Here is a 14,624-nt window from a genome sequence, read left to right on the forward strand (position 1 = left end):
TGGTGGAGAGCCATACCCTTTGACCACACACATAGCGGGGAGCAGGAGTCCGGTGACGATCAGCCGCTGCTTTGGTCCACCTATTAGCCTGGGCCAAGGCCGCCTTAGCCCTCTTCCAGTTAAGTTGACACCGTCAGACAAAAGCCAAAGCAGACGGAGCAGCAGCTTCAGGTTCCTGTGTGGGAAACAAGGGAGGTTGATAACCGACAGAACACTGGAATGGGGACATACCTGTGGCAGAAGCCGGAAGGGAGTTATGGGTGTATTCTACCCAGGACAGCTGTTGACATCAGGCACTGGGATTGTGGGATGCCAGGCAGCGAAGAGTGCTTTCCAAATCCATGGAAATCGACAGACTCGTAGAGGCCCCGATCTGCCCACAGAACTCCCTCCAAAACTGAAAGACAAACTGGGGACCCCTATCAGAGACCACGTTGACTGGAAGACCATGAATCCGGAATACATGATCAACTATCACCTGAGCAGTCTCTTTGGCTGAGGGGAGCTTGGGAAGGGGAATGAAATGGGCCGCCTTAGAGAAACGGTCCACCACCGTAAGAATGACGGTGTTACCCTTGGATTCTGGGAGGCCAGTGACAAAATCAAGGGCCAAATGTGACCATGGGCGAGAAGGGATGGGCAACGGGTGGAGCAAACCAATGGGAGGCGCATTGGAAGTCTTGTTCTGAGCGCACACCGAGCAGGCAGCTACAAACTGCCTGACATCCTTGGCCATGGATGGCCACCAGAATCAGAATCAGAATCAGAATCAGAAAGAGCTTTATTGCCAAGTATGTTTGCGCATACAAGGAATTTGTTTTAGTGACATAAACTTCCAGTACACAGAGACACCAACACACAGACAAAAAAAAAAAAAAAAAAAAAAGGTAGTCAAATAAATAAGTATATAAACAATTGTGCTATAAATGATAATGGAATAGGATTGAAAAAGATGCAGGGATGTACTAGGATGGAGGGGTAACAAATAAATATAAGGATGTTGCACTTTGTTTGCATAAGCATAAGCGGGGGACATTTAACTGTTCATGAGGTAGATTGCCTGGGGGAAGAAACTGTTTTTGTGCCTTGCTGTTCTGGTATTTGCGGCTCTGAGACGCCGGCCAGATGGCAAAAGTTCAAAAATGGGGTGACTTGGATGTGAGGGATCCAGAGTGATTTTATGAGCCCTTTTCCTCACTCTGGATGTATACAGTTCTTGAAGGGTGGGCAGGGGAGCACCAATAATCCTTTCAGCAGTCCGAACAGTTCTCTGTAGTCTTCTGATGTCTGATTTTGTTGCTGAGCCAAACCAGACAGTTATAGAAGTACACAGTACAGACTCAATGACGGCTGAGTAGAACTGTTTCAGCAGCTCCTGTTGCAAGTTAAACTTCCTCAGCTGGCGAAGGAAATACAACCTTTGTTGGGCCTTTTTTACAATGGAGTCAATGTGATTGTCCCACTTCAGGTCCTGAGAGATGGTGGTTCCCAGGAATCTGAATGACTCCACTGCTGTCACAGGGCTGTTCATGATGGTGAGTGGGGAAAGTGCAGGGGGGTTTCTCCTGAAGTCCACGATCATCTCCACTGTTTTGAGCGTGTTCAGCTCCAGGTTGTTAAGACTGCACCAGACAGCCAGCTGCTCAACCTCTTGTCTGTAAGCAGACTCATCACCGTCCTGAATGAGGCCGATGACTGTAGTGTCGTCTGCAAACTTTAGGAGCTTGACAGAGGGGTCTTTAGAGGTGCAGTCGTTGGTGTACAGGGAGAAGAGCAGAGGGGAGAGAACACATCCCTGAGGGGCACCAGTGTTGGTGGAGCAGCTGTTTGATGTGAATTTCCCCAGTCTCACTAACTGTTGCCTATCTGTCAGAAAGCTGGTGATCCACTGACAGATAGAGCTAGGAACAGAGAGCTGGGTCAGTTTGGTCTGGAGGGTTGTTGGGATGATGGTGTTGAAAGCCGAACTAAAGTCCACAAACAGGATCCTCACATAAGTCCCTGTTTTGTCCAGATGTTGCAGGATGAAGTGCAATCCTATGTTGATTGCATCATCCACGGACCTGTTTGCTCGGTAAGCAAACTGCAGGGGGTCCAGTAAGGGTCCAGTGATGTCCTTCAGATAACCCAGAACCAGTTTTTCAAACGACTTCATGACGACAGACGTTAGAGCCACAGGTCTGTAGTCGTTAAGTCCTGTTATCTTGGGTTTCTTTGGGATGGGGATGATGGTGGAGCGTTTGAAGCAGGAAGGTACTTCACACAACTCCAGGGATCTGTTGAAGATCTGTGAAAAGATGGGGGCCAGCTGGTCAGCACAGATTTTCAGACAGGCTGGTGTAACACCATCTGGGCCTGGTGCTTTTCTTCTTTTGTTCTTCTTGAAGACCTGGCGCACATCATCTTCACAGATTTGAAGAGCAGTAGGTGTGGAACGGGGGATTGCAGGAGGTGTTAATGGTTGTGCAGGGAGATGGTCAGAATGGGTGTTGGGGGTTTCAAATCTGCAATAAAACTCATTCAGGTCGTTAGCAAGCCGTTGATTAGCCTCAGTGCAAGGGGATGGTGTCTTGTAGTTTGTGATGGCCCTCAGTCCTCTCCAAACTGAAGTTGAGTCGTTGGAAGAAAACTGGTCTTCCAACTTTTTAGCGTAGTTCTTTTTAGCCGCTCTGATCTCTTTGTTCAGTGTGTTCCTGGCCTGATTGTACAAGACCCTGTCCCCATTTCTGTAGGCATCCTCTTTGGCCTGACGAAGATGTCTGAGTTTTACTGTAAACCATGGCTTATCGTTGTTGAATGTTAAATAAGTCCTGGTAGGAATGCATATATCCTCACAGAAACTAATATAGGATGTTAGGATATATGCATTCCTACCAGGACTTATTTAACATTCAACAACGATAAGCCATGGTTTACAGTAACAGAATCACTGACGGATGGCAGCCAGCGACCTCTGGACTCCTGGATGACAGACCAGCCTAGTCGAGTGACCCCACTGGATTACTTTAGAATGCCACTTGGTGGGAACAAACAGATTACCCGCTGGACCCCCCTTTGGCACAGGCCCCTTAAGTAGGGCCTACTCGTCTCTCGATGTCCCAAGAGAGGGATGCCACCACCACCCCTTTGGGCAAGATGGTGTCTGATGACTCCCCCCAGGAGCCTCGAAGAGACGAGAAAGAGCATAGGGTTTAACATTTTTGGACCCGGGCCAGTATCATAGGGTGAAATTGAACCGACCATAGAAGAGGGCCCAGCGAGCCTGTCGGGAGCTCAGCCTCCTGGCCGAACGGATATACTCAAGGTTTTTGTGATCTGTCCAGACCAGGAAGGGCCGAGCTGCGCCCTCCAACCAGTGACGTCACTCCCCAGCCTGACCACCAACAACTCCTGATTACCTATGTCATAATTCCATTCTGGGGGACTCAGGCAGTGGGAGAAGAAGGCACAGGGATGCACCTTTCCATCCTCGTGCGACTGCTGAGATAGGACCGCACCCACACCGACATCTGAAGCATCCACCTCAACAATGAATTGACGTTCAGGGTCTGGAATAGACAAGACAGGAGCAGAGATAAAACGGGACTTTAATTTATCAAAGGCCTCCTGTGCCCCAGTATTCCACTTGAACGGTACCTTGGGAGAGGTGAGTGGCGTTAAAGGTGCAGCAATCTGACCAAAGTTCCGGATGAACCGCCGATAGAAGTTGGCAAACAACAGGAACCGCTGCAGAGCTTTACGAGAGTCAGGAGCTGGCCACTCGGCAAGGCTCTTACCTTACAGGGGTCTGCTTTGATCTACCCCGCAGAAACAACGAACCCCAGGAACGGAACCGAGTGGGCATGGAAGATGAACTTCTCCGCCTTAACATAGAGCTGGTTCTCCAGCAGCCGTTGTAACACCTGGCGAACATGCTGAGTGTGTACCTTCAGAAATGGGGAAAATATCAAGATATCATCAAGATACACGAAGACGAAGCGATTCACCATGTCTCTCAACACGTCATTAACCAGGGCCTGGAACACAGCTGGGGCATTGGTCAGACCAAATGGTAGGACCCGGTACTCAATGTGTCCCGTGGGTGTGTTGAAAGCTGTCTTCCACTCATCCCCCTCACGTATGCGAATCAGGTGATAGGCATTCCGAAGGTCTAGCTTGGTGAAGACCTTGGCTCCCTGCAATAGCTCAAAGGCAGACAACATATGAGGCAAGGGGTACCTGTTTTTAATAGTGATGTCATTCAGGCCTCGATAATCTATACAAGGACGCAAGAAGCCATCCTTCCTCTTGACAAAGAAGAACCCAGCACCTGCAGGAGATGAAGAGGGTTGGATGAGACCGGCTTTGAGGGATTCGTTAATATATTTGTCCATGGCCTCTCTTTCAGGGCCTGAAAGGGAAAACAAGTGACCCTTGGGCTGAGAAGTGCCTGGGAGGAGCTCAATGGCACAATCATAAGGGCAATGTGGAGGTAAGGAGGTGGCCCGGGACTTACTAAACACATGGCACAGGTCGTGGTACTCCACCGGGACCCCCTTCAAATCAGCAGCCTCCACCTGCAAGACAGGACACATAGACACAGAAAAAGAGGCAGCACCCAAACAAGACGCAAGACAAAACTTACTCCAAGACAAAACAGAGTTGCTGGACCAATCCATGTTGCAACAACCACGGGTGCCCCAGAACTATGGGAGCACTCAGGGATTCAAGAAGGTACACCTCACGGTGATTGCCCGAGACTATAAGATTGACATGAGGAGTAGCATAGGAGACAGTGGTGATCAAAGTGCCATTCAATGAATGGGCAGGAATAGGTTCAGGAAGAGGAATGGCAGGAATCCCCCAACGGGTGGCTAGAGAGAGGTCCATAAAGTTGCCCTCAGCTCCCGAGTCAACCAGTGCTGTACAGGAGTTAAAGACTCACCAGGATCCCCCTCTTTACTGGTGAGCCTTGACTTTTAACAGACAGCCAGCTGCGAAGTGACCTGTTTTGCCACAATACAGACGTAGCCCTAGGGCGAGGCGTTGATGCTTCTGTTGAGGAGTGCCCCACCTGCATAGGCTCAGGCTCAGTGCTTTCTGTGGGGGAAATAGATGACGACACCTCAGTCCTCCAGGGTGGACGAACTGCCAGATGCTGACGGTGTCGGCGAAGGCAACCCTCGATCCGCAATGCCATATTAACAAGATCGTCAAAGTCACGTGGCAAGTCTTGAGTGGCCAGCTCATCCTAGATGTCATCCTCTAGCCCTGCACAGAACATAGCTCGACAGGCCTCCTCATTTCAATCGCAGGTTGCTGCCAAAGTCTTGAAATGAATCGCATAGTCCGTCACTGATCGACCAGCCTCTCCATCTCCTGGCGGAAATTTTTAAAAGAAGGACAACAGGGAGCTTGAGTCTCCCAGATGGAGGTTCCCCAGTCTCTAGCCTTGCCAGTTAGAAGAGTCAATACAAAAGCCACTTTGGATATCTCAAGCATGAATGAGCGTGGCTGCAAGGTAAACACCACAGAACACTGAGACAAGAAGGCCCGGCAGGAATTGGGGTCCCCATCATAGGGTGGTGGGTTATTGCATTGGGGCTCAGGCTTGTGGCGAGGAAGATGGTGAACTGCACCAACCTGTGCAGCCTCTCGTTGCAGCTCTTGGATGCGGGTGGTCAGCTCAGCCACTTGGTTGCAATATAAAACATGAAAGGCAGACATATACAAAAACACACACACACACCGAAGAACGGGGTGATCAGACAGCGGACATGACAATATATATATATATATACTCACCTAAAGGATTATTATGAACACCTGTTCAATTTCTCATTAATGCAATTATCTAATCAACCAATCACATGTCAGTTGCTTCAATGCATTTAGGGGTGTGGTCCTGGTAAAGACAATCTCCTGAACTCCTAACTGAATGTCAGAATGGGAAAGAAAGGTGATTTAAGCAATTTTGAGCAAGGCATAGTTGTTGGTGCCAGACGGGCCAATCTGAGTATTTCACAATCTGCTCAGTTACTGGGATTTTCACGCAAAGAATGGTGTGAAAAGAGAAAAACATCCAGTATGCGGCAGTCCTGTGGGCGAAAATGCCTTGTTGATGCTAGAGCTCAGAGGAGAATGGGCCGACTGATTCAAGCTGATAGAAGAGCAACTTTGACTGAAATAACCACTCGTTACAACCGAGGTATGCAACAAAGCATTTGTGAAGCCACAACATGCACATCCTTGAGGCGGATGGGCTACAATAGCAAAAGACCCCACCGGGTACCACTCATCTCCACTACAAATAGGAAAAAGAGGCTACAATTTGCACGAGCTCACCAAAATTGGACAGTTGAAGACTGCAAAAATGTTGCCTGGTCTGATGAGTCTCGATTTCTGTTGAGTCACAATTTGGTGTAAACAGAATGAGAACATGGATCCATCATGCCTTGCTACCCCTTTGCAGGCTGGTGGTGGTGGTGTAATGGTGAGGGGGATGTTTTTTTTGGCACACTTTAGGCACCTTAGTGCCAATTGGGCATCATTTAAATGCCACAGCCTACCTGAGCATTGTTTCTGACTATGTCCATCCCTTTATGACCACCATGTACCCACCCTCTGATGGAAACTTGGACATGACATTGAGTTCACTGTAAAAAAAAAAAATGGCCCCCATTTCAAAGTTTTTCAGTATAAAAGTAAATAGGGTTTAAATGTCAGGAGTCTCTGTCGGGATGAAAGTAACAGTTGTCCAGATGTTTATGAGAGGGCGTTTCTGGACATAGAAGAACATCACTTCTAGGTTGCTGCTACATCACATTTACCTTAGTTATATTTAGGTTTTAGCCATATCTTAGCTTTTACACCCCCAACTATGAATGTGCAGTGTGTCCAAATGTTTTAATGCACATTTTGAATTCATGCATGAAAACAACTTGATGGAAACATGAATAGGCCTACTGTTACATTATGTTTAGAATTTATATTATGTTAATCTAATAACATTTTATATTGTTCATTCGGTTTTATTTTTTATGAACCAAAAAAAAATTTTTGCCAATGACAAAAATATTTTAAACAATTCAAGTTTGTACAGTCGGTTTTGAGACATTTGATGAAACTTAAAATGTAAATATATATATATATATATATATATATATATATATTTTATATATAATTTATATATATTATATATATATATATATATATATATATATATATATATATATATATATATATATATATTTTTTTTTTTTGCAAAAATAAAGGACAGAATATGTTTGCAGTTACATATTAACCAGGTCATAGTCAGGTATACTTGATTAAAATAATAGTAACAGAAAAAAATCTAGCTTATATTGTGGTTTCTTTTGACCCACCTGTGTGTTACTTTTGTCCTAACCATCGCATAGATCTGGTTGGCAAGCAGCATAGCCTACATCCAAATATTGTCAGCATAACAGTGATAATGAAAACCATAAAGATGAAAAATATGTTCAAGAGGCATAATGTAAATAATAAATGGGCAGAGAACAGAGCCCTGAGGAACACCCAATCTGAGTAAAGCAGTGGGGAATTTATAATTGTGCACAGCAATGTAGTATTGTATATATGTAAGACAGGGAGAGAACCAGGATAATACAGCACCTGAGACACCTCTCTCTGAAACCTGAGAGAGTGACAACTTAGGATAGACTGTATTAAATGCTGAGGTGAGATCAAGTAATAGGAGGATGGAAAAATTACCTTAGTCACCAAAAAGTAGTAGATCATTGACAACCTTTAATTGCAGTACTTTAATGTGAGCGGAAACCAGATTAATTGTGAACTAGAAAAGACTGTAGCAACTGAGTGGCAACAAACTTTTGCATTTTTTTTTTTTAAACAAACAGTAAATTGGAGATTGGGCAATAATTAGTGAATTCTAATAGCTCAAGGTTTGTTTTTGTTTATTTTAAGTAACAGCAGCAGTTCTGATTTAAATTGAAAGAGTTGAAGAGATAAAGGGCATATTTACATATTTTAAGTGTGAGATAGAACCAGAAATTACAGAAGTACAGTTTTTCAAAAGGAATGAGTGTGCAGGATTTATGCAGCATGAGAAAGAATTGGAGTTCTGTATTATTTCACTAATTAAGGTTGGATTAGTCAAGGTAAAATTATTTAACAATTATTTAACCTATTGTTAGTTTTATTAGATATTAAAAATAGTAAAAGCATGCTGTATGTAAGGCAGTTTTATAATGCCTCATATGCGCGCTTGTAAGTACACTTTTAAAAAAGTGCTTATTGTAATAATGCCAAATTAAAATGTTAACTTCAAATTACATTTTTAAAATCTGTTTTAATAATCTTTTGTTGTGCTTTGAAGAAGTACACTTATTTTAATGTTTTCACTTATATTCTAAAGCACATTAAAGTATATTAAAGTATATTTTAGTATGCCATAAATGCTTGTCTGTACATTTGGCAGTACACTTTAACCATATTTAAAAGAAAAGAGAATTATGAAATTACATATAAATATACTTAAGTCCTACTTAAGTGGTTCAAATGTAAAATGTAAGTGTATGACCACAATGTGCAATGTCCAAGTTTCCAGCATGAGGCCCTTCACGTCTTTACATATATCCATAGCACCCCATGAGACTGGAATTCATGGTGACTGGCATGTACCAGAGAGAGGTCGTCTGAGTTCACTCTAAATTTATAGTAGACTCAGACCGGGCTGGGTGAATTGCCAAAGGGTAACATATAACACATCTGACATAATCTACAGGTCTATAGCTTAATCATATAAAAAGTTACATTCTTTAGAACCAGGGGAAGGAATTAACATGACAGTTTCACATGGTTGTATAATCTCACTGAACAAGGAAGCATGTGGTGATTAGATGCACTCATTTAGCACAAGTAATCAGTGACTTTAGATCATGTTTCTATTATAAGCATATTTTGAACTCTGATCTGATGTAATGATAATACTATATAAAACTTTAATACATTTAACTGTAGTGAACTTTAGGGTCAGAAGTCCAAACCAGAATCAAAAGAGGACTATTCTGACTGAGATAGAATAAACAATATTTCAGAATAATCTACAAATCTTCAGGAGAAAAAACCTTAAAAGCTACCCTTGAGCGAAGAGTTATACTAAAGCTACAATAAAAACTTGAACCTTGCCAGACTTCTCTATTTAAATAAACGATGGCTTCAGTATAAAGTATAAATATATATATAGATATAGATATATATATATAGAGAGAGAGAGAGAGAGAGAGAGAGAGAGAGAGACGTGAACTATCTCTTTAAGGCTTATATTTCTCAGTGCTATAAATCACACAGAATCTGTACTGAACCTGACTCTCTCTTTCTTTGCAAGTATGTGTGTCACAGACAGAACCAGGGCATTTACCACTGCATTTTGGGATGTCTAGCAAGCCCTAGCACTGCAGCCAGGGTTTTTATTGCACCACAGCAGTGTATATATTTAAAGCAGGGATGTCAGCAATACTTCACAGCATTGAACTGAAGCTGTGAATTAACACCAAGTAGGAGTATTTAGTATTGTTAATTAAAACTATAATGGCGATGATTATATCTTAAAATAAGATAGCAGTTATGCTCGATGAGAACATTTGTCAGAGGATTAGGGGTTTGATCAATGCTCTGTTGTCATGGAAAATCAATATATGCATTTAAGCTGTTCTATGTAAGAGAGATTACGAGCTTTCCATTCACTGTATATGTGCTTTACTAGGTCTGACCTGTACAATGTTACACTGCACATACAGTAGCCTCAAACCTTTATAACACTTCAATTAAAATGTTATTGCATTAAAAGTTTCAAACATAACATTGACTGAACTGACTTTACAGTAACAGCAGCAAATTATTATATATATATATATGTTGTTTGCCTCAGAGTGTGATTGTATGTTATTGCATTATGCAATGACCTTGAAACCTTGGGCACACTGGGAAATAGTGGTCATTTCCTCCAAGTTTTCAGTTTATGTTTCAATGCCTTAACTGTAACGGCGCTAATGGAGGACAGGAGACAAATGCAAGTACGAGTAAGTTTATTAGGAGTATGGTGATGATGAAAGGTCGGAGAGTAACGCAGGAACCACGGTGGCAGCACAGACTGGTGAGTTGAGACGTGGGGTGCGTAGAACGATGATGATAGCGGTGACAATCCAACAGTGGTGAGTGTATTCCAAGCGTGACGACAGGATCCGAACAGAACAGCGACAAGGCAAGGCAGGAACAACACGAACACGACATCAACACCAGGATCTACAAACAACGATCAGACAAACAGGAAACGAAAGACAGGGTGTTAAATAATCTGTGGGAACTAGCCGCACCTGCCACTGATCAGAGATCAGCGACCACACCCACATGAAACAATCAACATGACGTAACATGACTACAGCTGGAGACGGTGCATTCACGAACCGTGACAGTACCCCTCCTCCTAAGAACGCCTCCTGGCGTCCCCAGAATCTCTTACCTGTCGATTGTAATCATCGATAAGGGAATGATCCAGGATGTCCCTAGCAGGTACCCAACTTCTCTCCTCCGGACCGTAACCCTCCCAGTCCACCAAGTACTGAAATCCGCGTCCCCTCCTTCTAGAGTCCAGAATACGATTAACCAAATAAGTGGTCTCCCCATCTACGAGACGCGGCGGGGGAGGGACCGGGGTAGGCGGATTAATGGGAGAATGAAATACAGGCTTTATTTTGGATACATGAAAGGCGGGGTGAATTCTCCTGTACGTCGGAGGGAGTTTGAGGCGGACTGTCACTGGACTAATGATCTTGGTGACAGTAAACGGGCCGATAAATTTGGGAGCCAGTTTATTAGAAACGGAACGGAGAGGAATGTTCTTAGTAGAAAGCCACACCTTTTGACCCACGACGTATACGGGAGGCCTAGACCGGTGGCGATCGGCTTTGGCCTTGGTGCGCGCCCCCACTTGGAGTAGAGTCTCGCGGGCTCTGGTCCAAGTGCGGTGGCACCTCTGGACGAAGGCGTGAACGGAGGGGACCGCAACCTCGGATTCCATACTGGGAAAAATTGGTGGCTGGTACCCTACACTACACTCAAAAGGAGATAGGCCCGTAGCCGATACTGGTAAGGTATTGTGGGCGTACTCCACCATAGACAATTGTTGGCTCCAGGAGGAAGGATTCTTGGAGACCAAACATCGCAACACCCTTTCCAAATCTTGGTTGGCTCTCTCGGTCTGGCCATTGCTCTGGGGGTGAAACCCTGAGGACAGACTTACAGTCGCTCCTAGTAATTTACAGAATTCTCGCCAAAATTTAGACACAAATTGGGGTCCTCTGTCAGAAACCACGTCTATCGGGAGGCCATGTAAACGAAAGACGTGGTCTATGATGGTCAACGCTGTCTCCTTGGCTGAGGGCAACTTGGCCAAAGGAATAAAATGGGCGGCCTTCGAGAACCGGTCCACCACGGTTAAAACAACCGTGTTGCCCTGGGAGGGCGGGAGGGCGGTAATAAAATCTAGAGCGATATGGGACCAGGGTCTCGAAGGTACCGGCAGCGGTTGGAGTAACCCATCCGGGGACCGATTGGAAGCCTTACCAGTGGCACATACCGAGCAAGCCAAAACAAAATCGTGAATGTCGCGAGCCATAAGTGGCCACCAGAATCGTTGCTTGACTAAAAATCTAGTACGGTTAACCCCTGGATGGCAAGCCACATTAGAGCAATGTCCCCACTGGATAACGTTGGACCTTAATCCCTCCGGCACAAATAAGCGGTTCGGTGGGCACCCGGGCGGAGGCGTTACCCCTTCTAAGGCCGTTCTGACCTTCGACTCGATCTCCCATGTGAGAGTGGAGACCACTAATGTCTCAGGAAAAATACACTCGGGAGTGGACGGGCGTTCGGAATGGTCAAAAATACGAGACAAGGAATCGGGTTTGATATTTTTGGAACCCGGGCGGTACGAAATAGTAAAATCAAAACGACCGAAAAAAAGTGCCCATCGAGCCTGCCTGGAGTTCAACCTTTTGGCGGTGCTAATGTACTCTAAGTTCTTGTGGTCAGTCCATACTATAAAAGGAACCCCCGATCCTTCTAACCAGTGTCGCCATTCCTCCAATGCCATCTTGACTGCCAACAATTCTCTGTTACCAATATCGTAATTACTTTCTGCAGGAGATAAACGATAAGAAAAATACGCGCAAGGGTGGACCTTGTCGTCTAAGGGAGAACGTTGGGATAACACCGCTCCTACCCCCACCTCTGACGCATCGACCTCCACCACGAACTGCCGTGTGGCGTCAGGGGTAATGAGAATTGGAGCTGAAATGAAACGGCTCTTCAGTTTCGCAAACGCAGCTTCCGCTGTGTTTGACCACCTGAAAGCAGTCCTGGCGGAGGTCAAGGCGGTCAGAGGCGCGGCTAGTTGGCTGAAGTTGCGAATGAAACGCCGGTAGAAGTTAGCGAACCCCAGAAACCTCTGTAGGGCCTTACGGGAATCTGGACTTGGCCATTCTACCACAGCCCTAACTTTCTCGGGATCCATGCGTATTCCCTCAGTCGACACGATAAACCCCAAAAATGGAATAGACTGTGCATGAAACTCGCATTTCTCCGCCTTGACAAAAAGCCCATTCTCTAGCAACCTCTGAAGCACTCGTCGGACGTGCTGCACATGTTCCTGGAGAGAAGAAGAAAAAATCAATATGTCGTCCAGGTAGACATAAATGAACTGATCAATCATATCTCGCAGCACGTCGTTGACGAGTGCCTGGAAGACCCCTGGGGAGTTGGAGAGCCCGAAGGGCATGACCAAATATTCAAAGTGCCCTCTGGGGGTGTTAAACGCGGTCTTCCATTCATCCCCCTCCCTGATCCGAACCAAATGATACGCATTGCGTAAGTCCAGTTTTGTGAAAATAGACGCTCCCTGCAACCTCTCGAAGGCTGAAGACATCAACGGCAAAGGATAAGTATTCTTTACCGTGATGTTGTTCAGCTCTCGGTAATCAATACAAGGTCGCAGTGATCCGTCCTTCTTTCCCACAAAAAAGAACCCCGCCCCCGCAGGAGAAGAGGAAGGGCGGATGAATTTGGAAGCTAGAGAATCAGAAATATATTTCTCCATAGCCTCCCTCTCTGGCACAGAAAGTGAATAAAGTTTGCCTTTAGGCGGAGACTTACCTGACAATAACTCTATGGCACAGTCGTAAGGACGATGCGGAGGAAGAGAAGCAGCTTGAGACTTACTGAACACTTCCTTCAGGTGGAGGTACTCAGCGGGCACGTTAGATAAATCCACCGCCTCCTCCTGTAACACAGACACAGACACAGACGGACAAGCAGACACTAAACAAGACTCATGACACTTTCGAGACCAAGAAAAAATGGAATTAGAGGACCAGTCTACTTTGGGGTTATGGAGAAGGAGCCAAGGGTGCCCGAGGACAATGGGTGCCAGGGGAGAGTCAAGGATGTGAAATGAGATAGTTTCGGAGTGGTTACCAGAGGTGATGAGTGTAATCTCCTCAGTGCAGTGAGAGATAGTGGGGAGTTGCTGTCCAGTGAGGGCGTGGACCGTGATGTGGTGCGGCAGGGTCTTGAGGGGAATGTGGAGCTTGTGTGCAAGGTGACGATCCATAAAGTTACCTTCTGCCCCCGAGTCCAGTAGTGCCTGACAGTGGTGTGTCTGTGCTGACCACCGCAGTCTAACCGGAAGGAGCGTAGATGATGGTGGTGATGAGGTCTTCTCGGCAGAGATCCCACCCGATAGTAGCCTCATGCGTACTACCGGGCTTGGCCTTTTACTGGACAGGTCTGGGCTTGATGTCCGGCTCCCCCGCAGTACATGCAAAGGCCCAGGGATCTCCGCCTCTCCTTCTCCTCCCGGGAAAGCCGAGCTCGCCCTACCTGCATGGGCTCGTGATCGTAGGTGGGACTGACCACATCTCCGCCGCTGAATCGCCCGTCCGCCGGGCCCCTGGATGTGGTGTTGAACAGCCCCCTCCTCTCCATCCGAGTGAGGCGGGCATCCACCCGTAACGCTAGCTCAATGAGTCCATTAAGAGAGGGGGGCAGATCCAGGGCGTAGATCTCCCTCTGGACGCGGTCAGCCAGCCCATGCAGGAACATGTCCCACTGCGCCTCCTCGTTCCAATGGCACTCTGCCGCCAGGGTTCTGAATTCGATGGAGAAGTCTGAGACGGACCTCTCCCTCTGGCGTAACTCCGCCAGCCTCCTGGCCGCCTCCCGTCCTGCGACGGCCCGATCGAAGACCCGCCTCATCTCCTCGGAGAGCGCCAGGAACGAGTCGCAGCATGGGTCCTGGTTCTCCCACACCGCCGTCCCCCATAGTGCCGCCCTCCCAGAGAGTAAGGTGAGCACAAAAGCCACTTTCGCCCTCTCGTTGGCGAATGTCCTGGGTTGCAGGGCAAAATGCATATCACAGCGGGTTAAAAATGCTCTACAAAAGTTGGGCTCACCCGAGTATGCTTCCGGGATAGGAAGGCGCGGTTCCGGCTGGGAGGTGGTCACTGGTGGTACCGGGAGAGCGGGCGGTGTGGGTGGCGCAGTGGGCGCTCGAAGAAGATGGAACTTCTGGGTGAGCTCGGACACCT

General features: G+C 46.3%; 1 protein-coding gene across 1 annotated transcript; it reads right to left on the reverse strand.

Annotated features, from left to right (window-relative positions):
• Window positions 1-10,005: 10,005 nt before the first annotated feature.
• On the reverse strand, window positions 10,006-11,387 carry LOC128025638 (uncharacterized). Its single transcript, XM_052612132.1, has 2 exons — window positions 10,502-11,387; window positions 10,006-10,284 (listed from the first exon to the last, which is right to left on the reverse strand). The coding sequence occupies exons 1-2, from the start codon at window positions 11,153-11,155 to the stop codon at window positions 10,006-10,008; spliced, it is 933 nt and encodes a 310-aa protein (XP_052468092.1). The 5' UTR covers window positions 11,156-11,387.
• Window positions 11,388-14,624: the final 3,237 nt, after the last annotated feature.

This window comes from Carassius gibelio, chromosome A12, assembly GCF_023724105.1.
Source record: "Carassius gibelio isolate Cgi1373 ecotype wild population from Czech Republic chromosome A12, carGib1.2-hapl.c, whole genome shotgun sequence".
NCBI classification, from domain to species: Eukaryota; Metazoa; Chordata; class Actinopteri; order Cypriniformes; family Cyprinidae; genus Carassius; species Carassius gibelio.

Bases quoted from the DNA above. Each gene is read 5' to 3' on its own strand.
- LOC128025638 (XM_052612132.1), bottom strand. From the start codon at position 11,155: ATGGTGGAGTACGCCCACAATACCTTACCAGTATCGGCTACGGGCCTA. The intron at 10,285-10,501 runs GTAAGAGATTCT...CGTTGTTTGTAG, and splicing joins TCGATGATTACAATCGACAG to ATCCTGGTGTTGATGTCGTG.